Below are 27,351 nucleotides of genomic sequence, written 5' to 3' on the forward strand. Positions count from 1 at the left end.
AATCCTGCTACAAAATGTCTGATAAGGAATCTGAAGCAGATATATCAAAGTCAAAGGAGAGAAAGGCCTCTTTGGCACGTTAGAAGCCCCGAAGGGGAGGAGGGGGACGGAGAGAATGGGAAGTTAGGATCAACTTCCCGTCTCTTTCTGATGGAAGAGTCAAGCTGGCAAGCCAAGTTGAAAAGCAGGCAATCTTTCACGCAGCGGAAATCAAAGCAGTGGCTGAGTGGAAGCCCCTGAGGCATGTTGAGCTACAAAAATCGATGCAGAAGGCAGGACATGAAACGCTGCAAAGTCTTGTGACTTTAAAAGTCTCCTGAAACAGGAATGAAAATCCTCCCCCCCCAAAAAAAAAGAGGTCTGTACAATGTGTCCCAACATTAAGTGGAATGGGGCCTACTCTAGTCATGTACAAATGGAAATTTCTTGGCGTTGTACAACTGCTGGAGAGCCCACGAGGAAATCCAAGTAGACTCATCTCAAGAAAGAACAAGTCCTGCTTGTAATTCTATAATATTTCCCCCAAGTAGTGACATAGTCTGCTTGGGAGAGGAGTCGGTCGCCCCTTCCCCTCATGTAAAAGTAGGCCAAAGCAAGTGAGAAAGTTGGGTTTAAGACAGGAAGAATTTGGCAGCCCCGAAGGCAAACAGCCCCTGAGGGGAAATCAACTAGGAAATGACTCAGGAAAGGAGAAAGGACACAGAGTGGAAGAAGATAAGAAAACTGGTTCAGGCTTTTTTTTAAAAAAGGTTTGCTTTATATGAATCCCTGATGGCCTCTTAACTGGCAATTGGCACTTAACTATCGTTAAGTCCCTCCGGCATGTAGATAACATTGTGTTTTGCGGGGCTCTTAATGGATGCTTAATCCAAAAGACCTCTGGTTTGTACAGTCTCTCCCCCTTTCCGGATTTTGTTTTTCAGAACAGAAAATCAGGCGTCCACATAGCTTTGGCAGCGGCACAGAGGACCCGCACAACGCACAACGTTGTCTGAATGAGGGAGCATTGATGTGTGAAATCGTCCATCAAACCACTGCGTTAAAAAACCAGTCCCTGGGGCAATGTCTGGAGCAGGTCTCGAATGAGATAGGAGAGGGAACAGCATACAGAGCCGAAGAAGCTAGGCAGGACATGTTCAGGGAAAATTAGAGGGCGTCAATGCTGCAGTACCGCTGGCTGCACTAGCCTGATTTAAAGTTTCCTGGGTTGCCAACAAGGATGGAAAATTCCTGGCTAGTTAGATGTGCAGCTTGGGGGGCAGGGGAGAGCTCGCCAGGATGGGATTGCATAGCTGAAAAGCTCATCTCTGTAGCCATTCTAGGAAAACTCCTGACCCTACGTGGACATTGGCAAGCCTAGCTTCATCCAGGACAACTAGCGGTGACGATAACTTGAGTGTCTTGCTGTACTGTTGCACCACCAACTCAGTCACTCAGTCAGAGCCTTTTGGGCTCTGGCCCCTGCCTGGTGGAAGGAGCTCCCGGAAGAGCTGAGGGCCCTGATGGAGCTATCAATGTTCTGCAGGGAATGCAAGACGGAACTCTTCCACCAGGCTTTTGCTTGAGTCTGGGGGGGGGGAGATCCCGGGGTGATCGATCTGTGGGTCCCGCCTTATGTTAATTTGCCAAGCTTAGATGTCGACCAGTACGTCTGACTGCCATGTTGAGGGGATATGGGTGCCTGGATGGGTACTGATGAGTATTTTTTTTCTTCTGACAGAAGGGCTATGCAAGAACAGCTTTGTCAGGACTGTGACTAGCCCAAGATCCGCTGGACACCAATGCACCAATCATCCTCCATAAGCTCTTTCTGCCCTCAATATGGCACAATTTGAGTCCAGGGACACCTTTAAGACCAACAAAGTTTTTACAGAAGGTGTGACCTTCATGTGCAATGAAATAGAAATCATCAGAGTCCATATATAAGGAGATGGTAAATTAGTAAACAGCATAATGAAGCTATCCAACAAATATGCAGCGTAATCAAATGTCTTGCTAAGAAAAACAAACCGAGGTCATCAGTCCTTTGGGTTCAGTTCTCGGTCACAAAACTGTAAGAGGAATAAAAATGTTAAGGTTAGTGATTAATGGCAGGTGCTTTCCCGGTTGTGAAAAGAAGTAGTTAAAAGAGACTCTCTCCTTGTATATGAGTGCTTTGATTTCTATGTTATCTGAGGAAGTATGCATGCACACAGAAGTTCACACCTTGAACAAAACTTTGCTGGTCTTAAAGGTGCCGCTGGATTCAAATTTTGTTCTGCTCCTTCAGACCAGCACAGCTGCCCAACTGAATCTGTCCTCAGTATGTTCTTTCTGAAATGTGCTTTTCTCCAGTATATGTTGGGAAAACTGTGTGCCAAGCAGGCTATTACACCAGCTGGGTGGAAAGGTGCACAGTGGCTTGTCTTCCAAAGGTTCTGCCTACCTTGATGCCATTTTTATGCCTTCGGCCCTTTGTGGCTGCCATTCCCCCTGCTGTGCTGCTGGAAGTCTTTTTAAAGGATTTTAATTTTTTTTAAAAAAGAGATAGCATCATGATAATGCTATAACATTATAGCACAACAGCAATTACTGATCTTTTTAAAGCCCTCCAAAAGCCCTTTGGTGGCACAGTGGAGGGAAAATTCAGGGGGAAAGATTGTGCTAATGGAAGGAAAGTGTATAGAAGACTCTTGTGCAGAAGTTTCATTGCCAATACACACGCCTCTGCATTCACAGCAGTGATTCTTACAAAACAAAACAAAAAGTCCTCAACAGGTAGAAAAAGCCCAAGTCTATCATATTTATTTTTACTGAATGTCTCAGCTACTTTCTTACCAGTATTCCATAACAAACTGAACTGGTTTGCTTTCACCCTCGGGGCTACCCAGATGACTGAGTGCCATGTGGGCAGGGCAGTGGACATGGTTGGTTTCTCATAGAAGAGTTTAAGAAGAAGAGTTGGGTTTTATACACTGATTTTCACAGCTCGAAGGAGTCTCAAAGCTGCTTACAATCACCTTGTGAAGCAGGTGGACCTGAGAGAGCTCTGACAGAACTGTGGCTAGCCCAAGGTCACCCGGCAGGCTTTGTGTGGAGGACGAGTGAGGAATCAAACCTGGCTCTCCAGATTAAAATCTGCTGCTCTTAATCACCATACCACACAGGCTATCAAAGTAAAAGTTTTGCTATGCTCTAAACTGGTAAGCGGCAGAAATGCAGTCTGAAGCTCTGCCCATGAGGCTGGGAGTTCGACCCCAGCAGCCGGCTCAAGGTTGACTCAGCCTTCCATCCTTCCGAGTCGGTAAAATGAGTACACAGCTTGCTGCTGGAGGGTAAAACAGTAATGACTGGGGAAAGGTACTGGCAAGGCAACCCTGTATTGAGTCTGCCATGAAAAAGATATAGGGAGTATAAAAGCTATAAAAGCTATAAGGCAGCCGACATGCAGTCTGAAAGCTTTGCCCATGAGGCTGGGAGTTCGATCCCAGCAGCCGGCTCAAGGTTGACTCGGCCTTCCATCTTTCCGAGGTCGGTAAAATGAGTACCCAGCTTGCTGCTGGGGGGTTAAACGGTAATGACTGGGAAAGGGTATGGCAAACCACTCTGTACTGAGTCTGCCATGAAAACGCTGGAAGGCATCAACCCAAGGGTCAGGCATGACTCGGTGCTTGCACAGGGGATACCTTTACCTTTACCTTTACCTTTAAACTGGACAGTGCCATGAAACCTTCATATGAAGAGAAAGCAACCAGGAATTTTGAACCCCCCCCCCAAAAAAAGGGGGGGAAGGCTAGGAATCAATTAAGGGTGATGAACAGGAGGGGGAAGAGAAGAGAAGAACCACTCTTTAGGGGCACTGGCCAGCAGGAGAACAGCTTCCGCATTTACTTTGAAGCACTAACCAAATGGCTGTAGTTGTAGCTCAGTGGCAAAATTACGAAGTTTTTCTGCCCCAGGCTGAAGACGCAATGTGGAACAGACCTGCAGAAAGGTTTTGTAGGTTCTTTTCATATGGTTCTTTAATCCATGTCAGTTTATGAAGGCAAACAAGTGTTTTTCCCCAAAAAGGATTCCTGCATCTTGAAGATAAAATGCTGCCCTCCTGCAGTTAAAGGAGCCTTTAATCCAGGTTTCCCATTACCCATTTCGATCTGATCTATTTCTTTGTTGCATTCTCTCCTTACGGTGAGTGAAACTTTCTTTAAAAATGGGTTTGTCTTCAGAAGCCAAAGTGAAAGGGACCATAGTGGCTGACTTTGAGATGCCAGCAAAAGAGAAGAAATCTGTAATGTTTCTCAGAGGGACTAACTGAATAAGGAATGGCTCAAAATAATTGTAATATGAACATACTGTTCTTTAAGCCCCTATGGGGCACAGCAAAACTTTTCCTTTGAGAGCCAGCATGGTGTAGTGGTTAAGATGGTAGCCTCTGATCTGGAGAACCGGGCTTGGTTCTCCACTCCTCCACATGCAGCCTGCTGGGTGACCTTGGGCCAGTCACAGTTCTCTCTGAACAACTCAAAACATCCTGTTCTTTAAGCCTGTATTTAAGCCCCTATTCTACAACATGCTCAGGACACCTGATCTTAGAGCAAGTCCACAAATTACCACTTGCTCAACATTGCCAAAATCTACAGGGATGATTCCAGATTGTAAATTTCCCTCACAATCTGTTTATGCAGGTACCACAGAACGCAATAGATTCCATACAAATAGGCACAGTCTGCAGCTGCCTTTTGTGTTTGGGTGCGTGTTGTTCCTCTTCTGATGATCATTACATCAGTGCAGTCCATTCAGGCATCCCCCCAGGAGCTCCATCTGTTCTGGATCCCCCCCCCATTTTGTTTTGTTGGGGTTTTTTGCAGATACCTTGAATCACTGAAGCATTTCAGCCGCCTCATTAACGCTACCTTTTACATGAAAGTAGCCTGCTTACTCCTGTGTAAAGCACAGTTGCTGAAGTAAATGTAAAAAGGTAAAGGTATCCCCTGTGCAAGCACCGGGTCATGTCTGACGCTTGGGGTGACGCCCTTTAGCGTTTTCATGGCAGACTCAATACGGGGTGGTTTGCCAGTGCCTTCCCCAGTCATTACTGTTTACCCCCCAGTAAGCAAGCTGGGTACTCATTTTACCAACCTCAGAAGGATGGAAGGCTGAGTCAATCTTGAGCTGGCTGCTGGGATCAAACTCCCAGCCTCATGGGCAAAGCTTTCAGACGGCATGTCTGCTACCTTACCACTCTGTGCCACAAGAGGCTCTGTTGTGCTGAAGTACAAAAGATAATTTGATTGACTGTTATGTGTGGTGGTACCAAGGAAGGGGATTTTATCCCAGTTCAGGCTGGAGAGAGAGAGACAGATACCAGACCAGAACCAAGAGAGATCCAAAAAAGATGCCCAGTTGCATGGAAGAAGCAGAGGAAGCTACCCCAACAAGGGCATCTTCAGTCATTGGAATGTTTCACCACTGAGATGGTGAAAAAACCCATACCAGTTTGCCCTTTCTTGGCAGGTTTTGGTGGGGAGGCTGGCATTGGCAGAAGTCAATGCAAAAGAACTTAGTTCATATTACAGATTGCTAATATATTTCACTCTCCCCCCCCCCTCATCACCAAAAAAAAAGTACAAGAGAAACCAGTTTTATCAGGAATTGGAAAAATCCAGGGGAGACACGGGAGAGGTTGGCATGTTTTTGAAATTCTGTGAACACAAGGGGGGGGGGGACACACATTATCAACAGGTGATCCGAGTGGATTTTTCAGGTAATGTGAAAGACTGCATAGTCTGAAGGCAAATGAAGCAGAAATTTTGTGGAAGCTACAGGTCCTAGCCTTGTCAGCGCCTTGGTAGGATTCCTGTGGAATGATGCCCGAACTCCAAGGAAGGGAAATGGACAATCAATGAATTAGTCTTTTAAAATTTCTCATGAAGTGTCTCAGCTTCTGAGGTGACAATGTCCATTGCTCTCATTGTGTCATCCAAAACAAATTAGCTGCTTCCATATTATACCTCCCTGCAAGAAGGCACCTCTACAAGTAGAAGAAAGGGATTGTCCACCTGGGGCTACAATTTGAAAAGGAAGCATAAAATATATGCTGGAGACGAGTTGTAAATCTGGGCTACTCAGAGGTGGACCCTCATGGTACCAAGGAGAGGCAAGGCAAGAGGTTATTGTAGAGATATTAATAAACATCTTTGTGTAAGAATATTTTTGGCACTCTATTGTTCAGCATATTTCCTCTGAGGAATCTTTTTTATTAAGAGCTCAGACAAGATTGTCTCAGAGACACAGTGCAAAAAACAGTATATTTTCATCAGGAGAATCAAAGGGCAGGGTATAAATCAAAACAGAAAATCAATCAATCAATCAATCAATCTACACAAAAGCCTACTCCTGTCTGTGTTGAAATTTGAGACAGAGGAAGAATGAGTAAAATAAACTGTGATAAAATGGGCCAAAGTTTTTGGGTATAATTTACAAATGGAACAAGGGGAAAATATGTGGCCGAAGGGTCTCAAATTTACACCAAGCTCTAGTCTTAAAGAGAATTTCTATATAATGATGTACTGCTGGTGTATGTCACCAGAGAAATTAGCTAGAATGTATAAAAGTATTTTGAACATATGCTGGAAATGTAGACAACACAAAGGGAGATTTCATTATTTATTATTTATGGTGGTCACATAACAAAGCCAACATATTTTGGATACAAATACAGCCATTCTTCCAGAAGATTCTAAAGTCTAATGTGCAACCAGAGGCCTTTCTTTTGGGACTAATGGACAGACAGGAAAAAAACGATGGAAATTTGTTTTTATATATGACGACGGCAGCGAGATTACTCGATGCTTGGAAATGAAAGGTTCAACATTACCCACAAAAGAGGAATGGTTGGTGAAGAGAAAAGACAGTACCTGCATTTACCTGACTGGAAAACCTTTCTAGACCTTTGGCACAAAACGGAGAACGAGGAACGGATGATTTGTGGAATTAGGTAATAGAAAAGAGAGAGCCTTTTCTTTATAACTATAGAGTAAGGGATAAATTCATATTTTTATGTTTATTTGTCATAGACAAAATCAGAATCGCCTTCCTTCATTTAAAATTTTTCCCCTTTGATTTTGTTTTTTCCCCTTCCCCCTTTTTCTGCCATGCATTAGTTTTTGTTAAATTTTATAGAATCATAGAATCATAGAATAATAGAGTTGGAAGGGACCTCAGGGGTCATCTAGTCCAATCCCATGCACTATGCAGGACACTCACAACCCTATCACTCATCTACTGGAACCTGCCACCCCTTTGCCTTCACAGAATCAGCCTCTCCGTCAGATGGCTCTCCAGCCTCTGTTTAAAAATTTCCAAAGACGGAGAGCCCACCACCTCCCGAGGAAGCCTGTTCCGCTGAGAAACTGCTCTAACTGTCAGGAACTTCTTCCAGATGTTTAGATGGAATTTGTTTTGAATTAATTTCATCCCGTTTGTTCTGGACTGTCCCTCTGGGGCAAGAGAGAACAACTCTGCTCCATCCTCTATATATAATACTTGAAGCTGGTTATCAGATCCCCTCTCAGTCGTCTCCTCTCCAGGCTAAACATCCCAAGCTTTATCTTTTTCTTTAAAAAAAAACAGTTGCAATAAAAAATATCATTTAATAATAAAGAGAACGAAATGGCTTCTAGGTGTAGAGGAAGACCCTACACAATCAATGTTTTGCTCTGGAAATTTGCAGCATCCAGGCCTGTCTGTGGAAGATAAAGCACTGTTCTAAAAACATAATAAATAAGAACCTCTAAATGAAAAGAAGCTTATTAGGAAACTGTCCTGCCTTAATCAGTGTTTACTCTATTCCCTCCCAGCACCGGGGCTGGGCTTTTTTGTCAGGAATAGGAACAGCAAACAGCGAAGGCAGAGATAGCACACAAAATAAACACATTTTGGAAGAGTGTCAGTCCAATTCCCTTGGAAGAGAAACTTGTGACTCAGCAAACAGCCAGGAGGCCTTTAGATTAGAAGACTATTTACTCTGGCAGAGCTGTACCAAGCAAAAAAAAGGCCAGTTTTGGAGAATTCGTGGCCTGATGTTCCTCGTATCTAAAAAAATTAATTTATCTGTGAAAAGTGAAGAGAAAAAAATCCCGATGAACGGATTTCCTTTGTATGCTGCAAGTGGAGTCTAGCGTTGCCATACTGGTGCTTTCCTACCCTTATTCCCCAAGCTGAAATTCGTGACATGCTTTCCGCACTGAGTCTGAGGGAGGCAGCCTCCCATCATGCTTTGCTCCCTTCCCCTTTTCAAAAATGGGTCTTTTGCAGAATGGTGCCTGCTTATACCTTTCTTTTCATTTTGCCCCTTAATCCCACAGTTCTACGCCCTTGATCGTCTTCCCCCCAAGTGTTCTGAATGTTTTGTTTTTTTAAACCTGGGTTATAACATTATAACACTGCTGTGCAAGACTGCAAGACTTTTTAAAACCTGGAAACAGCATTGTAACACGATCAGCCTCCTCCCCTTTTAAAAAAGGCAGATTTTTTTCAGAAGGGAGGGAGGGGGAGGAAGGGAAGGAAGTAGGGGGAGGCAGGGAGGACAGCAATGAGGAAAGGGCGGTTCCCAAACAATTCAAAATGGTAGCAGAGAGAACCCGATTGCATGCATTTCTGCATTGGGCAGCCCCAAATCAGACCCATCAGACCCTGCTTGAAAAGATGAAATCGGGTTTTCTGAGGATTCCTTTGCTGCGGGGCGAGTGAGGGGGGATTAGGGTTGTACGCGGCGGCGTCTGAATCAGCCCGGAACGGACGATTTGGACACCGCCGCGTGCAACCCTATTTGGGACTGCACCTGAAGAAGCAAACTAGTGCGGAGGTGGACAAAAAATTCAACCCTTTAAAAATGCAAATCTGAATGATATAGTTAGTGTGGAGTGTTTGTTGCAGGGGTAGGTGATGGAAAGCCACTCTGAGACTCCTTTGGGTAATAAAAAAGTGGGGTACCACCCCCCAGCTCTAGGGTTGCAACGTCTTAGAAGTTCCTTGCAGCCCTGCAGCATTATCGGCAGAAGTGGGCTACTCTGCTGCCTTGGGAAAACCGAGCATCATCTCCATCTCGTCAGGGGCTGTCTCAAGCGGATGAAGTCTGTGAACAGGGAGAGCGAAAAATCCAGGGGCAGCTGCCACAAGCAAAAAATTGTTCCTTTGCCTTTTTTCAGTCTTTCACATAGACAGTCAGAAGAGATCAGGAAAAGATAAGCTTCAAGAGGATGAATAATTAAGGCCCTCCCCGCTCTCCATCATTTTCTCCAGCAAAACCAGCAATTGTGCAGCAAGCTGGCAACTTAACTTGGGAGGGCTGAGATAAGCTCAGACTAATGGTCACTGGGGAGACAATGAGGCTTTTCACGCAGCCAACCAAACTGGGTCAGCTTCCTAAGAAACTGCCACAAGGAAAGAAAAACAAATGCCAAATACCTAAGCTTCTTAATTCCACCATATTACTAATTGATGAGTAATGAACTCTTCATGATGTACTTTTTTGGGGGGGGGGGTCTTCTTTTTGTAGGCCATGAAAGGTCCTCCTGATTCTGATTCTGCTACTGTATTCTCAAATTCATGAGCAGGTTGGTTGCCATTTGCCTCCCAAATGGAAGACGATGGGGTGGAGAGTGGAGGATATTGTAACCTGAATGCTAATTAATTTTCTAAAGGACGTTGTCCTTTCAATGCACCCACCTTTTTGTATAATGTAGGGAGTGGAAGTGGGGTGGGATCCCCTGTGGTTTAGATCCCCTGGAGTTTCTCCACAGGTGGGAGGATTTCTGCTCACATAGTGTCATTTTTTGCCTCCCACCTTTCCCAAACAGGGATGCCAGTGTCCAGGTGGCATCTGAGGATCCCCTGGAATTATAGCTTATTTCCAGGCAACAGATCAGTTCCCCTGGGGAAAAGGGCTGCTTTGTAGGGGGGACTCCATAGCATTCTACTCCACTGCTTTGTTGTGATTTCCCCAAATCAGGTTTGGGAAGATGGCTGCCAAAGTGCCTTTAAACACCATCTGGATGGAAATTTCCATTTTTGCATTTCCTGTCTACGTCAGCGCCATTTTCCTTACCTCAGTTCCAACTGTTTGCATTGGCCACTCCCAAAACACTCCCGGGACAGGATGGTGGTTTTTGCCTGCATTGATTTCCATTTGTGAGCCCCACATCTGAGATTATTAGTCCGTATCGTTGGGAGCTTCATATTTTATGATTCTTCTACCACTAACCAGTTCTTATTATATGGCCCCTTCCAACTCTGTATGGCCCCTTCCAACTCTATGATTCTATATGTGTGCATATGGTTTCCTTGACCACTAATGGAAGACCCTCTAGGTTGAAATGCATTTTGTTGATGTTCACACCATGGGTAACAATTGAGGCTGTATGTGCAATATTGCACGGGCTGTGATTTGCGTGTTTTAATCTGTTTTACGTGCACTTATTTATTTATTACATTTGTATACCAGCCTCCCCTGAGGCTCATAAATATTTGTATTTGAATCTTAATACATATTTGTCACTCCCAACACATGCCAGAGAGCTTTTCAAAAAACTAGTCTTAGCTATATCACTGTAGCATTGTAAGATTATAATGATCAATTTTTATCCATCATTGTATCTATTGTACTTCTGGGTTTTTTAAAAAGCTCCTTCGAAATGCTTCAATAGTTTGGTGCTTGGATTTTTTTTAAAGAATGTTTTCAAGCTTTTTAATTGAAATGTTTTCATCATCACGTAACACACCCCGAGAATCTAATTAGCTGACGGGTGGGGGTAGAAAGATTGTAAAGAAATAAATGAAGCCGTATTACTGAGACCTCCAGCATCTGACAGAAAAAACGGGTATGTGGATGTTTCATTCCTGCTTGAATATCTCTACATATGCAGCAGCAACAAGAGTTATATGGAGAATTTAGGCAGGGTCTACTGGACAGCCCTCCCCCCCAAATAAAATCCCAGCCTGATGACAGAACATATACTGGGAGCCAGTCTGGTATAGTGGTTAATAATGTTGGTCTTGTATCTGGAAGACCTGGGTTCAAATCCCCACTCCTGCCATGGAAGCTAACTGGGTAACCGTGGGCCAGTCACACCCTCTTTGCCTAATCAACCTCACAGGGTTGCTGTGGAGGAGATTCACTTTTCCCTTCTCGTTCTCTGTGAGGCTGCTGCCTCCCCTCCCTTCCACTCATGCAAGAAATGAAAGATAAACAAGCAGCCTCATGCTCCACTTGCTCCTCCCCCAGCTTGCTCTGTATGTATCACTGGGAGACAAAAGGCAGGAAATAAAGCACTCTCCAGCCTTGTCCTCCTTCAATGCCGGCTGGAGCTTCACCCAACCCCCCCCCCCCAATCAAGTGGGAAGGAGACTGAAAACTGTCACAATGCAGATGGGGCTTCCTGTTTCTGGTTGGGGAAAAAGGAAGGCTATAGATCCGGGTTCAAAGCAATCAGAATTTGGCAGGATTTACAGAGGGGGGAAAATGTAAGTGCAGATATGACCCTGGTCTCATAATTGTTATGCTTACTGCTACTTTTATACAAAATATACTCTGCTTTACCCAACAAAGACAAGGGCCCTTTCTCCCTGCTGTAATGATCCAAAGCAATTCTTTGCAATGCTTTTAGATGGAGATGCCACCAGCAATGTGGCCCATAGTGCCTGTGGTGAACTCACATAAATTGTAAGGCGTAGATTAGCCTTTGATTAAAGGGGGAAAGGGTGGGGGGGATGTTATATCTGTGGGTTCAAAGACCAAGACACTGGGAGTTCATTCTAGCTCTTTCTTTCATGATGGGACAAAGAGGCAAAAACTGAACTCAAGAGACCCACAACCACCCCCCAACGAAAGCCTCACAACAGATCCTCCCACCAGGGCTTGCAATTGGTCAGTTTCACTTTAAACTTAATTGATATGGCAGTCGGGATCTAGCTGCACATTGGTCGATTACATTGCAGGATCCTGCCCCAGACCTCAAGTTTGGTCCTTGGCTGGACTAAAGACCTGGTCCTTGGTCCTTGGCAAGATTAAAGGAGGAAAATCAGTCAGCGCAACCCTATGAAGAAACCCTGGAGGAGACCAGGAAGGGATAGATTTCCAAAACTGTCATTCTCCTTGCAATTCCCCACAGACCTCCAGCGTGTTTAAGACCAGCAACTCCCAAAGAGCGTACCTTAAAAGAATGTGCCATGAAGATCACATTCACTAAACAACTGGCAGCTCTTCCAAGCCCGCCCAGAGAGGGGCCAGCCTGCCAGGGGCCAGCCTGGGATGCTGGAGGTCTCAGTGATCTGCTGGCATTTATTTATGTACAATCTCCCCCCCCCCCATCAGCTAATTAGATTCTCGGGGTGCGTTACAAGATGAAAACATCTCAATTAAAAAGCCTCAAAACATTCTTAAAAAAAAAATCTCAAACGTCAAACTCTCAAAGCATTCCGAAAGGGATTTTAAAAAAAACAACAGAAGTACAATAGACGCAGTGATGAATAAAAAATGTAGCAAACAAAGAAATCAAATAAATAGGCATAAAACAGGTCAAACTGTTCCAGCAAGACCTGCCTCAGATTCCGGTGTGGGCATATGACTCAGCCATCTCTCTGTATCAGATATGTCTGGAGGAATTAATGAAGTTGGTAATTTGCAGTGTAGTCCTAAATTCCATCCTAGCCTTCCAACGTCCAAGCTCAGTGACTTCCATGGGCTTAAAAGAGTGCAACTTCATTTAGAAAGACGCATTGGTTTTTATACTCTAGTTTTATCTACCCAAAGGAGTCTCGGATCAGCTTACAATTGCCTTCCATTCCTCTTCCCACAGCAGACACCCTGTGAGGTAGGTGGGGCTGAGAGCTCTGACAGAACTGCTCTGTCAGAACAGCTCTGTGACTAGCCCAAGGTCACCCAGCTGGCTGCATGTGGAAGAGGAGTGGGGAATCAAACCCACCTCTGCAGATCATGTGTGGCTCTAACTGAGATGTGAGACTCATGTTTCTTCAGGTTTAACTCCAAAGAGAAATCAGTCTGCACTCTCGGGAGTGTGGGAAACACAGATCTCAATGCCCCAGGAGCATTGTACTCCAGGACCCGATCCCAAGCCTGTGGAATGGATGCATTACACAAGCAACTGTCATGGGAACTTAGTGTGGGATAGAGAGCATGCAGCCTTAAGCATTTATCTTGGCGATAATAAGTTTTTTTAAAAAATACAAAACTGCTGTTGGTGAGCTAAGAGCTTCTCTCTCCATAGGCAATTAGAAAGGAACAGCTGGTGCTGACAAATTCTAGCCATGACTAAATGCAGAAGGAATCTGGAGAGTCTTAATGGAGAAAAGGGTTTATTTTCTTGTTCTACATGACTCAGGCCTGGCCTTTGACCAACTCATAGTGACCAACTAAGATTGAACAAAATTTTTGCATTTGACTTCTTTTGTCCTCCAAGGGCTTCCAGGCAGGGGAGATGGTTCCCCCTTTTATCCACACAACAACCCTGTAAGGTTGAGGTTGCCTAGGCCAAGAGAGTTCCCACCACTGAGTCTAAGAGTTTCAGGGCACGGTTGGGATAACTTGAATTTTTGGGGACTTTAGGACTAGACTTGATTCTAGGTCCCTCCAAAAAAACAGAGCTGCAGAGTAACAGAGTGTTTGCAGTTATTGGCTACCTTATGTGGGTGAGGCACAGATCCAGAATCATATTACTTTGAGGTTGAAAAGGAATAATTATACCTGGAAAGAGTATACCGAACATATATCATATTCATCTGGTTCAGTCTCCTTACTGAAGGAGTGCATCAAAGCTTAAAAGATAGCCACAAAGAAATACATTGCAAGCCCCTGTTGCTGGCTTTGCAAGCAGGACTACATGCCCACACAGCAGCAGATGGAGACAGCTGAGAACTTAAATGCCAGCGGTCTTAAATGGGTATAATTCAGTGCATGGCTGCAGTGTTGGTTCTAAGTCCCACACTCCAGACATGAGACAACACCAGCTCTCAAATTTTAATTCAGAACAATAACACCCTTCAATGATAAGGAGTTTGACAAACTGTATATCACATTGGTCATATAGCACCAATGTGTGCAGTTCTGGAGACTTCACTTCAAAAAGAGTGTGGACAAAATTGAGGGGGGTGCAGAGGAGAGTGATGAGGATGAACTGGGGCCTGGAGGCTAGGCCCTAAGAGGAAAGATGGACTTGGGAATGTTCAGCCTGGAAAAGAGGAAGCTGAGAAAGAAGAACAGTTTAGGATGCTTTGGGCTGATCCTGTGTTGAGCAGGGGGTTGGACTAGATGGCCTGTATGGCCCCTTCCAACTCTATGATTCTGTGATTCTGAGTTGGTTCCTTTATATGCCACTTTCCTCTACCCGAAGGAGTCTCAAAGCGGCTTACATTCGCCTGCCCTTTCCTCTCCCCAAAACACACACCCTGTAAAGTAGGTGAGGCTGAAAGAGCCCTGATATTACTGCTCAGTCAGAACAGCTTTCTCAGTGCTATGGCAAACCCAAGGTCACCCCGTTGGATGCATGTGAGAGAGCGGAAAATGAAACCCAGCTCGCCAGATTAAAAGCCACTGCTCCTAACCACTGCACCAAGCTGGCTCTCTTGACTAGGTATATGATAGCTCTCTTGAAGTATTTGAAAGGCTGTCACTTAGAAGAGGGCACGGAAAGGTTCCTATTAGCAGTATTTTCTTGGCCTGCTCAGGGAACTGACGTGTGAGTCTGGGTTCTCCATTTTGCCCTTGAGTGACTCAGGACTCAAAACCCCTTTATTGGCATAACTTAATTGAGTGACTTGCCCTGAACAGCGAAGAAGGACAGAGTGAAGTTTAAACCAGCTGAGTGACAGGGATTTGGGGGTGTGTTTTTTTTTAAATAAAGGCAGCTTGTCTACCATTCGGATTCATTTATGCGCCAGACTTCCTCACATATTATTAGAGCCGTCCAATAAACCAGAGATGACCGAGCTTCATTTTAACGCCGCACCCTGTCAAGACGAACGCCTTTCTGTCATGAATAAGGCAACCTTTTCTGAGTTGTGGACCCTTCTCTCCCCGTCCTGATTAAAAGAATGAATTGTGAAACAGTTCGAGTTACAGAACATGGTGACTCTCCAAACGTGCTGAACGCACGGAAGACATTTTTTGTTCCTACACATTATGGACTTATTCATAACTGTGGGGGTTTTGTACATAACATTTTTGCAATGATAATAAAAAAAAAGAACTGGGTAAGAGGGCAGGTTTGGACTTTACAAATATGAGTCACCCCGTTTAGCACACCACATTGCTCCTTGGGGAGGACCATTATGTCCTTAATAGCAGTATGCACAAAGCATTCATTTTCACATACGAGGGTGACAGAAGCCCCATTTCATGTCCTTGTTTGATAAGAAGAGTTGCTAAATTTGAATAAATGGCATTAATGGGGAATGAAACGTTTAAGTTGCCGAGGAAATATCCAGCGCACTGTGTAATGCCGTCATTCAAAGGGCACCGTGGGTCCAAAGCAAGAAGAGAATATCAGCCATTACACTGTTTGATCCCTCAGCGTGCAATAAAAAACGCTTTTCTTTTTCTGAGCAAGTGAGGTTTTAGGATGGCAGCCAAATGCCTTACTGTGTTGTATTTAGGGCTTGCCAACTTACAGGGGGCAGCTGGAGATCTCCTGGAATTATAACTGATCTCCAGGTGATTGAGATCAGTTCCTCTGGAGAAATTAACCACTTTAGAGGGTGGGCTCCATGACATTATACCCCACTGAAGTCCCCCCTTCCCCAAAGCCTGCCCTATTTAGGCCCTATCTCTAAAATCTCCAGGTATTTTCCAACCCAGAGCTGGCAGCCTACCTGAATGAGAACATGGATGGTTTGGGAAGAAAAATATAGATGGAACATTTGGTATTTCATCCTGCACTTCTGTCAGGGCGAAGCTCCAGGTACTCCCAAATGCACCATACCATCTTAAATGCCATGATAATATTCTAGGCAGCTGTGAGGGAACAGCCCTGCTCCAGCTGCTCTCCATGATGTTCTCCACACCTTGAAAGGCTATTCTCTTGCTCCTGTAACCTGCCTCCTTACTTCTGTAGGAATTGCCCATTGGGAGGGTCAGGACTCCCAGCTTCCCTCCCAAGTCCTGAGGCCTTGCCTCTGTGTATCCCACCGCCCAGCACCTGGTCACCATGGGGACATTTTAGTGCCATGTGCACCCCTGGAGGAATAGCCACTTACCATAGAATCATAGAATCATAGAATCATAGAATCATAGAATCATAGAATCATAGAATCATAGAATCATAGAATCATAGAGTTGGAAGGGGCCATACAGGCCATCTAGTCCAACTCCCTGCTCAGTGCAGGATCAGCCTAAGAAACAAAAGCACATCCAAACACACAGAAACCTATTTCATGCTGAATCAGGCCTTTTGGCCCATCAAAGTCAGCATTGTCTACTCAGGCTGGCAGCAGCATTTCAAGGCCACCTGCTCTCTAGCTGGAGATGCCAAAGACGGAACTTGGGATTTTGTGCATGCCAAGCAGATGCTCTATCACTGAGCCACAGCACCTCCTATAGCTACTTTCTGTAGTGGGAGTGCCAAAGCAGGAGTCATAGAATCATAGAGTTGGAAGGGGCCATACAGGCCATCTAGTCCAACCCCTTGCTCAACGCAGGATCAGGCCAAAGCATCCTAAAGCAACTGACCAACTGACCGCCTTTCCCCAGCACTCCTTTTAAAGTAGTGTGTCCCAAATTTTGGAATTTATATGGTATAAAGAACCACTACTGGCATCAAAAGTAATTAAGTATTTATTTAAAAAAAATATTTACAAACATAGCCTTAGCACAGCACCAAATTGAACAAAGGATTCAATAAAGAGGAATAAACCTCAATTCCTCTGTCCCTCCCTCTATACATGTTCTATCTGTTGTTAAGTATAGGATGGGCTCCTTGGCTTAGAATGTTATAGATCTCTACAGAGTTTCCATTATGTTGCAGCTTCCTTCAGACCAGCACATGGCAATGGCTGCTGCCTGCAGACCTCAGTTAATAGTTCTGTCTGCTCTGATGGACTCAGCACAAAAGAGAGCTTCCTTCTTGCTTCCAGGAGTTTCATCTTCTCTCTTTCTTTCACCCACTAACCAGGTCAGACTGGGTCAAAGAAGCTTTTCCTGATGTCTCCAGAAATTTCTTCCCAGAATCCTTCTAGTCTTAATTCCTCCAGATCTCTGTTTCCTGCTTGATGCATGTGTTTGTGAGACTGGACCATCATATTGTCTCTAATTGGACTGATTAGCATTTCTTAAACGGCAAATATGAGGACAGGGAACATTTGTTAATATTCTTGCAACCCTGTGGAGATCAAAAAGTTTGATATCTCTTTCCTGCATCTTTAAGGGAGAGTGCTGTAAAACCTGTTGACAGCTGTCAGGCAGGATGTACCAACCCTTCCCACCTGGGCTTATCTATCTCAGTTGAGATCAATCACAATAACTGATCATTTAAATTGCCTTGTCTGTTACACCAATAAGCTCACAGATTACAATTGCCCAGTGTTTCTAGCCCCAGTGTTTCTAGCACACATGCACTCGAAAGCTCACGCCTTGAATAAATCTTTTTTGTTCTTAAAGGTGCTATTGGACTCTATTTTTGTTGTGCTGCTGTAGGCATCAAGGTGTTTCTGAGCCTTGGCTTCTAATATGAGAACAATTTTACAGGACTCTTGTAAGGCTGACTGAGAATGTTATGTGAGGCACGAGGCACTCTGAAGCCCTAAAAACTCCAAAGTCTCATGATGGCTCTTAGAAAATATCAGCAGCAGCTCAGCCGCAGAACAGCTTTTCAACAGCGGTAATTCACCTATTCAGCCCTGAGACGAAGTCATGAGGAATGGGACACACAAATAGGGATTAGCCCTATCTTGCTTCTCTGTTTACAATTTCCAGCCTACTCTGGGGATGAACTAATTGTTCAGCAGAGAAAGAAGCATCAATGATGTGGCCTGTGGCAGAGGCTGTCATTATATATGCTCGGGCCGCCTGTGGATTTAATTCTTGATGTCATTAGCACAATTTTAGCATTAATGGGCACAAGAGTTACTCAGCTACAATGGGCGCATTTATTCTAATTGTCTTACTCAGAAGCTATTCTCTCCAAATGTGAACAGATCCAATTCGGCCTTATAAGGGGTTGTTTCTTTTTAAAGCATTCATTTGGGCCACTTAGAAGTTATTTGCCTCAGTTTTAGCCCTGCGGGGAAACTGCTTCCCCTTCCCTTCACCACGTATGTGCACTCCTCAGGGTTTTCTCTGATCTTTCCCAAACCTGCTTCGTTGAGAAGTTATGAGAAAGAGCACAGCCTGGGGGGGGGGGGGGTTTCCTGGTTCCATCCACAGAATAGCTATTATCCCTGCCGAAATTCTATAAATTACTTGCTGATTGCAATTTGAAGCCAGGTCTCCCAGAATTTGAACCCAGATCCAACATGCTGGTACACAATTTGACAATCGGTGTCAGCTTCTCTGAATTCCCAGGTTTCGTTTTTGTAAAAGTAAATCTCTATCCCCTTTCACTGAGGAGAGACCATATGGAAAGGCCTATCTTTGCGATGAAAGGAGAGGGAACAAGGGTCTTCAAGCTTTTCGAGCTCACAGGTACCCTTGGAATTCTGGCACACTGTGTCAGGTGTGGCTGGAATGGCACAAGGAGTCAACGACAAAATGGCTGCTTCAGGAGATGGAGCCACGCACATGGACACAGAGGTGGGGAGGGAGAGGGAGAGACCAAGAGCAGGGAAGAAGAGGGGTTTGGAAAATGCCACTGGGAAAGAAGTCTGAGAAAGAAGGCAAAATCCAGATTGTGGTGTCAGCTGCCAGTGAAAAGTGACTAAAAAATCCAGCTGTGCTCCATAAAGAGCAGAGGTTGCCACTCTTAGAATCACAGTATCACAGAATCATAGAGTTGGAAGGGCCATACAGGCCATCTAGTCCAACCCCCTGCTCAACGCAGGATCAGCCCTAACCATCCTAAAGCAGGATATCCATGCCACGGAAGCAGTAAGCACATTTCACAGTCTCGCATGGAATGCCCACTTAGAAACTAGGCTTCTTGCCTTGGTCATCATGGGAGGTGTTGAATCTGGGGATACATCTTGGACGAAATGCAACAGGAGCCACTTTTTCAAACATATGCTACATCCACAATGAATGAACGACTCCCCCACAACAGACGCAACCCTGGTTGAGGAAGCTCGCCATACAGGAATGCATGATCCCCAGTCTGTATCTTGCAATGCGTACTGACTCTTAAGGCATCTCCCCTACCCCACCAAATGGTTTGGGATAGCACTACGAGCCCAGCTGGTTCACCATGTTTGAAACCCAAAGCTAGACGAAGTATGCGATGGGTCTTGTGATGAGTGTTCCTTGTCCAAAACCAAGAAGCAGAATCACTATAGTCCAGAGGTAGTCAAACCGCGGCCCTCCAGAGGTCCATGGACTACAATTCCCATGAGCCCCTGCCAGCGAATGCTGGCAGGGGCTCATGGGAATTGTAGTCCATGGCCCTCTGGTGGGCCGCAGTTAGACTACCCCTGCTATAGACAGTACACTTAAAATGAACGAGGTCCACAACCAAACCCTGTACTGTTATTGAACAGTGGGCTCCCGGCTCCTAATCCAGCATTTTAAACCAGTATGGCCAGATGGATCTCTGAACTGAAGATGCTGGAGGTTGAACCTGGGATCCCTGCATCCAAAGCAGATGCTGTACCACTCAACCTGTCCACTCTGAAGATTGGTGGAGTGGCATCTAAAGGATCCCCAGCACACATGTCCCACATTCTCCAAGGAAAGCCACCCTTTAAAATGGCTTAAATCTTTGGAATAGCCAACACAGTACGAGAGAGCCATTGAAGGACGTTTCTGTGTTGACACGCCTTTTCGACCGTTTATGCACGGGAAGTTTCATGCCGGGCTGCAGGCTGGAGTTTTAGTCGTGGCAGGTTGTCCCACCTCTTCCTGCACCCACACGGGGGAGCACTTGGCCTGGTGCACGTTGTCCGCCCCTGATTTGCGCTCCTGCACAGGAGCTGGGGCAGTGAAGTTCCCAGTGCATAAAGGGTCTTTGACAGACAAAGAACAGTTGGCTTAAATGTGTACCGTTCACTCCACAAGTCTGCTTGTTCTTCTCCCCGGCGTCCCGGCGTTCCCGTAAAGCCTTCTGAGCGAGGCCTGTCCTGTAGATGATATGTGGCTGTGAAGTCCCTTCTTGGAACATATATTTCTTCACTGGCTCAATGAAGTAATCTCCATCAGGCAGACGGAAAAATCCAGTCTGAGGGTAAAAAGGGCACGTTTTAGTATATAAGGAAACAGTGGAAAATATATCTGAATTACACAATGCTTTGGTTAGGCACAAGAGCTTTGGGTTCTGATATCTAGCTGGACTTCTGGAACGCAGTCTGTGGATTATTGTCACAGTTTGACTGCACTTCAAGGTAAGAATGTAAGAGAAGCCAAGTTGGATCAGGCCAGTGGCCCATCCAGTCCAACAATATGTGTCATACGCTGGCCGAAACCAAAGTAGTACTAGCGGTGTCAGAACTCCAGAAGGCCTCCCACTTTGCCCCCCAAGCACCCAGAATGCAGAGCATCACTGTCCTAGACAGACCTGTACCTTGTAGCTAAGAGCCACTGATGGACTTCTGCTCCATATGCTTATCCAGTCCCCTCTAGGCCTGTAGCCGCCACCCCTTCTCCTGGCAGTGAATTCTACGTGTTAATGACTCTTTGGGAGAAGAAGTACTTCCTTTGATTTGTTCTAAGCCTAAAGGTAAAGGTAAAGGTATCCCCTGTGCAAGCACCGAGTCATGTCTGACCCTTGGGGTGACGCCCTCTAGCGTTTTCATGGCAGACTCAATACGGGGTGGTTTGCCAGTGCCTTCCCCAGTCATGACCGTTTACCCCCCAGCAAACTGGGTACTCATTTTACGACCTCGGAAGGATGGAAGGCTGAGTCAACCTTGAGCCGGCTGCTGGGATCGAACTCCCAACCTCATGAGAGCAAAGCTTTCAGGCGGCTGCCTTTCCACTCTGTGCCACAAGAGGCTCTAAGCCTAGTGCATATTAATTTCATGGAATGCCCGCAAGTCCTTGTATTTTGAGAAAGGGAGAAAAGGACTTCTTTCTTTACCTTCTCTATCTTATGCATAGTTTTGTAGACCTCTATCATGCCACCACTCAGACATCGTTTCTCCAAGCAAAAGAGCTCTGACCTCTTTAACCTTTCTTCATTTTAGTTGCCCTCTTCTGCACTCTTTTGAATGATACAATATCTTTTTGGAGATGCAGTGACCGGAACTATACACGATATTCCAAATGAGGTTGCACCATAGATTTACCCAGGGGTGTTTTGACACTGGCTGGTTTGTTTTCAGTCACCTTCCAAAGAATCTCCAGTATAGCATTTGACTTTTCAATTGAATTCGCACACTGAGTTGCCATTTTCAGTGCGTTATCTACTGCAATTCTTATATCCTGGTCAAAGACTGTAACAAATTAACTAACTGATTAACTACCATGTGTGTCACTCTCTCCTAGTCAATTAGCACCTGTTTAGACCTTATCAACATAGATTTATAATAAGGATTTTGACTCTTGCCCTATCCCAGGCTTTCTCAACCAGGGTTTCTTGACAGTCACTGATGCGGCAGGGCTGTCCCTTTGCCGGCCCCGAAGCCCCACAGCCACCCGGGAGCCGCCCGGGACCGGGAGGCTTCGGCCCCCACACAGGGACTGTCCCTTTGCCGGAGACCACCAGGGGCCTGGACACCTAGCACCCACTGTATTACTCATACAGCGGGCTTGATTTCTAGTATGAAACTAAAGCTGATTTCCAGAATGATCAATTAGAAGGTCGTAATCATTTCCTTGATCACCAAACCAACAAGGCCAACTATTCGATATTATGATACATGTAAGTAAGGGTCTTAAAGTCACTTAGTTAAAAAGTGTCTTAAACAAAGGGAAACTTGTAGTTTATAGGAAACTGCTTACAATTCCAGAATGCTGATTTTTCTCATTGCTTTCTAAAATGCTCAGAGCCTATAAAATAGATGTTACTTGCTGAATTCCACACATTTCATTCACATTTTTACTCTTGTGTCCATGTGATGACTAGAAGTTTTTTTTTTTTTTTTTTAAGACTGGGCCATTGAAGGTTCTTCAAATCTTATGTCAACAGTTCCCAGGCTACGATGAGTCACAATCACCTTCTGTTAAGCATTCATCTTTCAAGCCTGCATTGAATAATTGTACCTAAAAGGGATCAGGGAAATTGCTTTTCTACTCATTTGTTTGCAGGCTTTGTTGACCTTTCTTTCTACTCTGTGCGAAAATATTATTATGCAAAAGGGCAATTAAATTCTTGCTAAGAACCCAGGAAATAAAAATGCACGACACGGGCGTTGGAAATGCCAAATTTCGTTGGGGGAGAGAAAGGAACCCTGGGTGAAGATCTCACCAGCGCTCATATACTTTTGGCATAGCAAAGCAATCTGATTTAAGACCACCTGTGTGAAGCAAAAAGGCATTTGACGAAAATCACACATTGCTAGGATGCACTAAAACAGCGTGAAAACGGGAGAGCATACCGCCTTGAAGAAGGCTTTTTGCAGAAGCTGTCTCTCCAAGACGAAAGCTCCTCTCTTTTTTGCTGTCCCTCGTCTTGACAGCTCCCTTCCCTTCAGAACTGAAGCTGTCATCTCTCTAAGACAGGGACCGGCTCTTTGTTGCTTAGGTGACTTTGTATCACGCCAGCTGCACTGATGGGATAATGTCGCCCGCTGTAGGAATAGTTATCCAGCATTCAAAGACGTTGTATGAGACAATCTGTGTGAGACAATCTGTGTCCTTTTCTTACCGGTTTAATGGAAGAATCTTAAGAACTTTTGCCACGTTGCATAGACTTTAGTAAAATTCCCTATAGTCCTGCAAAGGGAGGGTTCTCTAAAGCAGGGGTAGTCAACCTGTGGTCCTCCAGATGTTCATGGACTACAATTCCCAGGAGCCCCTGCCAGCATTTGCATTTGCTGGCAGGGGCTCCTGGGAATTGTAGTCCATGAACATCTGGAGGACCACAGGTTGACTACCCCTGCTCTAAAGGTCATAACTAGGGATGGGCACAAACCTAAAAGCAGCCGTTCAGTTTGGGGCTGCCCATGAAAAGAACCATTCTAAATGGGCCCCACCAAAATCGAATAGGTCTGGCAACTTCGATCCCCCCTTTTCTCCAGTTATGGCAAGCAGCAGCTGGGAGAAAGGGGACAGGGAACACTTTGGAAGAAATTTCCTTTACTCTGCTCCTGGCCACAGCTCACTGTGGATGGGAGAAAGAGGTCAGGGATCACCCAGGAATGATTAAATGGCTGTGAGTGATTTAAGTTTCTTCTTCTTTTCTTTTTTTGGTTTTTCTCCCTGCCACTTCAGTGAGTGGAGGGGAAGCAAAATGGTTCACAGCCATTTAAACCTAACAGTTCAGCAGATCTACCACACAGCTGTTGGGTGAGCCATTGAAGTGAGGGGGACCAAAATCAAAAGGTTAAATGGCTCGTGGCCATTTAAGCCTAACAGCTGAATGATGGACCCTGCACCACTGCACAGTCAGATAGGAATGGCTGGTTCCAAACCCCCAAACCAAACCAGTCCAGAGACCAGTAAATGTTCAAGGCAGGCACCTTCTCCGAAATTTGGTTCCCAAGCTCCAAACTGGCCCATGTTCAGAATGAATTTTGGTTCGTGATTAAGTTCATGTCCATCCGTAGTCATTGCTCTATCTAAGCAAGAAAACCTCCCTTTCTTCTTCTGCTTGTTCCTCTGCTGTTGTAGTGTCATACGTAGGGTTTTCAGGGCCCTCCTAAAGGCCCCAGGTCCCATCTCATCCTTTGTGTTCACAGGGAAGAGAAAGGATTCTTAACAAAATTAGCCTCTGGCAAACAAATCCTCCCACAATGCAATTTAACCTACGCACAAAAGGCACCTTGTGCTTGGGAGATGCAGCTGGGTCTCTTTCACCCCACATTAGCTCTAAGTAGCTTGACTTGAGGCCAACCTCCCAAAGGAATCTCTGTGTCCTGCCCAAGGAGCTCAGGTGGCCATACTGAGTTTACCCCCTCTCCACTTTATTTATTTTTAGACTTTTACCCTGCCTTGCCCAGGTCTCAGGGCAGCTTATGGCAAATATTAAAATACAAAGTAATGAAATAGAAGAGAGACCAAAATCTAGTTTTAAAAATTGTACTAGCTTAATTACAAAAAACTATGGTTCACCTCTTCTTACCAAAGTGTAGAAGCCTCTGGACTGATTGAGGATAGGAATGATTGTATTTTGTAGTTTATTCTATGTATTTTATTTACTGTTTTAATGTATTCTATCTATATTTTTAAGAGCCTCTTGTGGCGCAGGGTGGTAAGGCAGCAGAAATGCTGTCTGAAGCTGTCTGCCCATGAGGCTGGGAGTTCAATCCCAGCAGCCGGCTCAAGGTTGACTCAGCCTTCCATCCTTCCGAGGTCGGTAAAATGAGTACCCAGATTGCTTGCTGGGGGGTAAACGGTAATGACTGGAGAAGGCACTGGCAAACCACCCCGTAGTGAGTCTGCCATGAAAACGCTAGAGGGTGTCACCCCAAGGGTCAGACATGACCCGGTGCTTGCACAGAGGATACCTTTACCTTTACCTTTTATCTATATATTATGTAGGCCATTATTCATAGTTTAACCATTATATGAGTACTGTATTATCATGGAATATTTACTCTGGAATCTATCCTTATTTGCTAGTCTTGGACCGTAACAAATTATTATTACTAAGTATGAAGATGGATTTCTCCCTTGGGGAGGGGGCACATGGAGTGCTGATGGACTGGCTTTCGACCAGGGAAGTCGGCATCTTTTTGATGTTAACTCTGCCCTCAATTAAATCAGAGTCCAGTAGCACCTTTTAGACCAAATCTTTGCTGGCCTTAAAGGTGCCACTGGACTCTGATTCTATTGTGCTACTTCAGACCAACACGGCTACCCATTTGAATTTGCCCTCAATTGTAGGCCTGGCAGAATAGCTCTGTTGTGCAGGCCCTGCAGAGAGGATTTAGGTCCTGTAGGGCTCTGATGTCATCTGACAGAGCGTCCCATCAGGCTGGGGCCAGGGCTAAAAATAAACCCTGACACTGGCTGAGGCCAGTTTCGCCTGTGCTGCCTAGATCAGTCCACTGGCTGTTGCTGCCCTTAGACTTAGCAGTGGAAAGGGCCACCACTGATTGTGGTGTCCCAGTAGTGTTTTCAAGGCAAGCAATGAACAGAGGTGATTTGCCATTGCAGCTTCTGCCCCCAGTTGTGTCTTCTTTGGTGGCCACCCATCCAAGTACATCTCAGAGCTGACCCTGCTAATCTTCCGGGCTAACCAAGTCTGGACCCACAGGACATCTAGTGGTGAGGAGGAGTCAGTGCAGGGCAGGAAGGGACATCCCACCAAATCTCCCACTGCTGTAGTCCAGGGGGGGGGACTCGACCGATTTACCTCGAACAACCAGAATGGACAGCAGAAACCTCCGGCAACAGCCCCACTGTGAAGGAAGCCAGGGCCCTGAGTGAATAACTCTAGCAATGACCCTGGCACAGTATACATCTGGTTCCCACAAAGCTGAAACGAGGGTGTTTTTCCGTTCCGTCCTGCTACTTCATTTAATTGGCTATATTTCTATTTAAGCCATCCAAAGCCAGTCTCTTTGAGCCGCTGACAATACAAGACGAGGCAAAATCAATAAAGCACCACACACAGAATCACAGCAGACACAAAGGAAAAGGAGGCAAGAACTCCCCCTGAAGATATGGCTCAATCTGAAGTCCTTTGAAATAGAAATTACTTTCATCTATACCTGAGGGCGTTTCTTGGGCAGAAGGTTCTGTCCTTTGAGCAGTTACTAGCAAAGAAGTTAAAGATTTTAGAACCCTCTGTCATACTAGGAAGGCAGGGGCAACCACCAAAGAGTCTCCACCTCTTAAGAGATGTTAATACTTATGGGGAGGGGAGAGGAAAATATATGCAAGGAAGTTTTATGAAGGTATTCTAAACGTAGTTCTCTCCAATTTCCATCGCAAATGCTGTTTTTTAAAGAATGTTTGAAGTTCTACAGTGTACTAGAAACGTCAAAAGTGACTTCTTCCGTCTTTTGATGTTCAAATTTGCACTTAAAAGAGCACTTCCATTCATTTGGAAATTTGTTTCCAAATAAAAACATTTCAAACTCTGAATTTAAAATTCAGTTTAATGGACTCAAAATATTGAAATCTCATTAAAAATTAAAGTGAATATTTACGTTCCCATCCTCTCTAGAATCCAATTAATGTCTCCAGATTCCTTTTTTTAAAAAAGGCTGTTATGCATGGGAATTTCCAAACATGACACCTCTGTAAAGAAATAGTTCTTTCCTTCCAGGTAAGAGCAGAATCTCAGTGCTCTAAGAAGATTTTTCAGGAAGCAAATATCAACAGTAGCAACATTTATTTGATATATATGCCGCCCTCCCAACAGGCCAGTTCAGGATGGCATCCATCATTTTGTTCAGCAGCATACAATAGATTTGTAACAGTTAATTTGGGATTTTAAGATTTATACTTAGATTAAAACAAAGTTGAATGAAATACCAGTATCAGCAGTCCTGATTATATAGTGCTTCAGTTTTCCCAGTGCAGGGTGTGTGGTAGAAGAAGAGTTGTTTCTTAGATGCCGCTTATCTCTACCCGAAGGAGTCTCAAAGCGGCTTACATTTGCCTTCCCTTTCCTCTCCCCCCAACAGAAACTCTGTGAGGGAGGTGAGGCTAAGAGAGCCCTGATATTACTGCTCCATCAGAACAGAAAAAGAAGAATTTGTTCTTAGATGCTGCATTTCTCTACCCGAAGGAGTCTCAAAGCGGCTTACATTCACCTTCCCTTCCCTTTCCCCACAACAGACACCCTGTGAGGGAGGTGAGGCTGAGAGAGCCCTGATAATACTGCTCGGTCAGAACAGCTTTATCACTCCTGTGGCAGGCCCAAGGTCCCCGTTGGCTGCATGTGGAGGAGCAGGGAATCAAACCTGGCTTGCCAGTTTAGAAGTTGGTACTCCTAACCACTTCACCAAGCTGTGCCTTGTTCCCTACCAGGGGTCCAAAGGGTCAACGGTGTCTCACTGGCTTCTTACTGTGGGCTTAAGGATTCATCATGCCCGTCGTGCAAACACCAGTTTAAGGATTCGTAGGGTCCTAGCAGAGCACAATTGTGGTGGGAGCAGCCATACAGC

The 27,351-nt window shown here is 45.0% G+C and overlaps 1 protein-coding gene across 2 annotated transcripts in view; it reads right to left on the minus strand.

Annotated features, from left to right (window-relative positions):
- The window catches only part of ADAMTS12 (ADAM metallopeptidase with thrombospondin type 1 motif 12), a 164,900-nt gene that overhangs the window by 90,853 nt on the left and 46,696 nt on the right, over positions 1 to 27,351 (minus strand). For both annotated transcript variants that reach the window (XR_013233003.1, XM_077346955.1), the window contains exon 3: positions 20,177 to 20,351. Coding sequence is in view for 1 of the 2 variants with exons in the window: in XM_077346955.1 (XP_077203070.1) it covers positions 20,177 to 20,351 (175 nt within the window). In the remaining variant the exon portion in view is untranslated. The remainder of the gene's footprint in view (positions 1 to 20,176; positions 20,352 to 27,351) is intronic.

This window comes from Paroedura picta, chromosome 7 (genome assembly GCF_049243985.1).
Source record: "Paroedura picta isolate Pp20150507F chromosome 7, Ppicta_v3.0, whole genome shotgun sequence".
NCBI lineage: Eukaryota > Metazoa > Chordata > Lepidosauria > Squamata > Gekkonidae > Paroedura > Paroedura picta.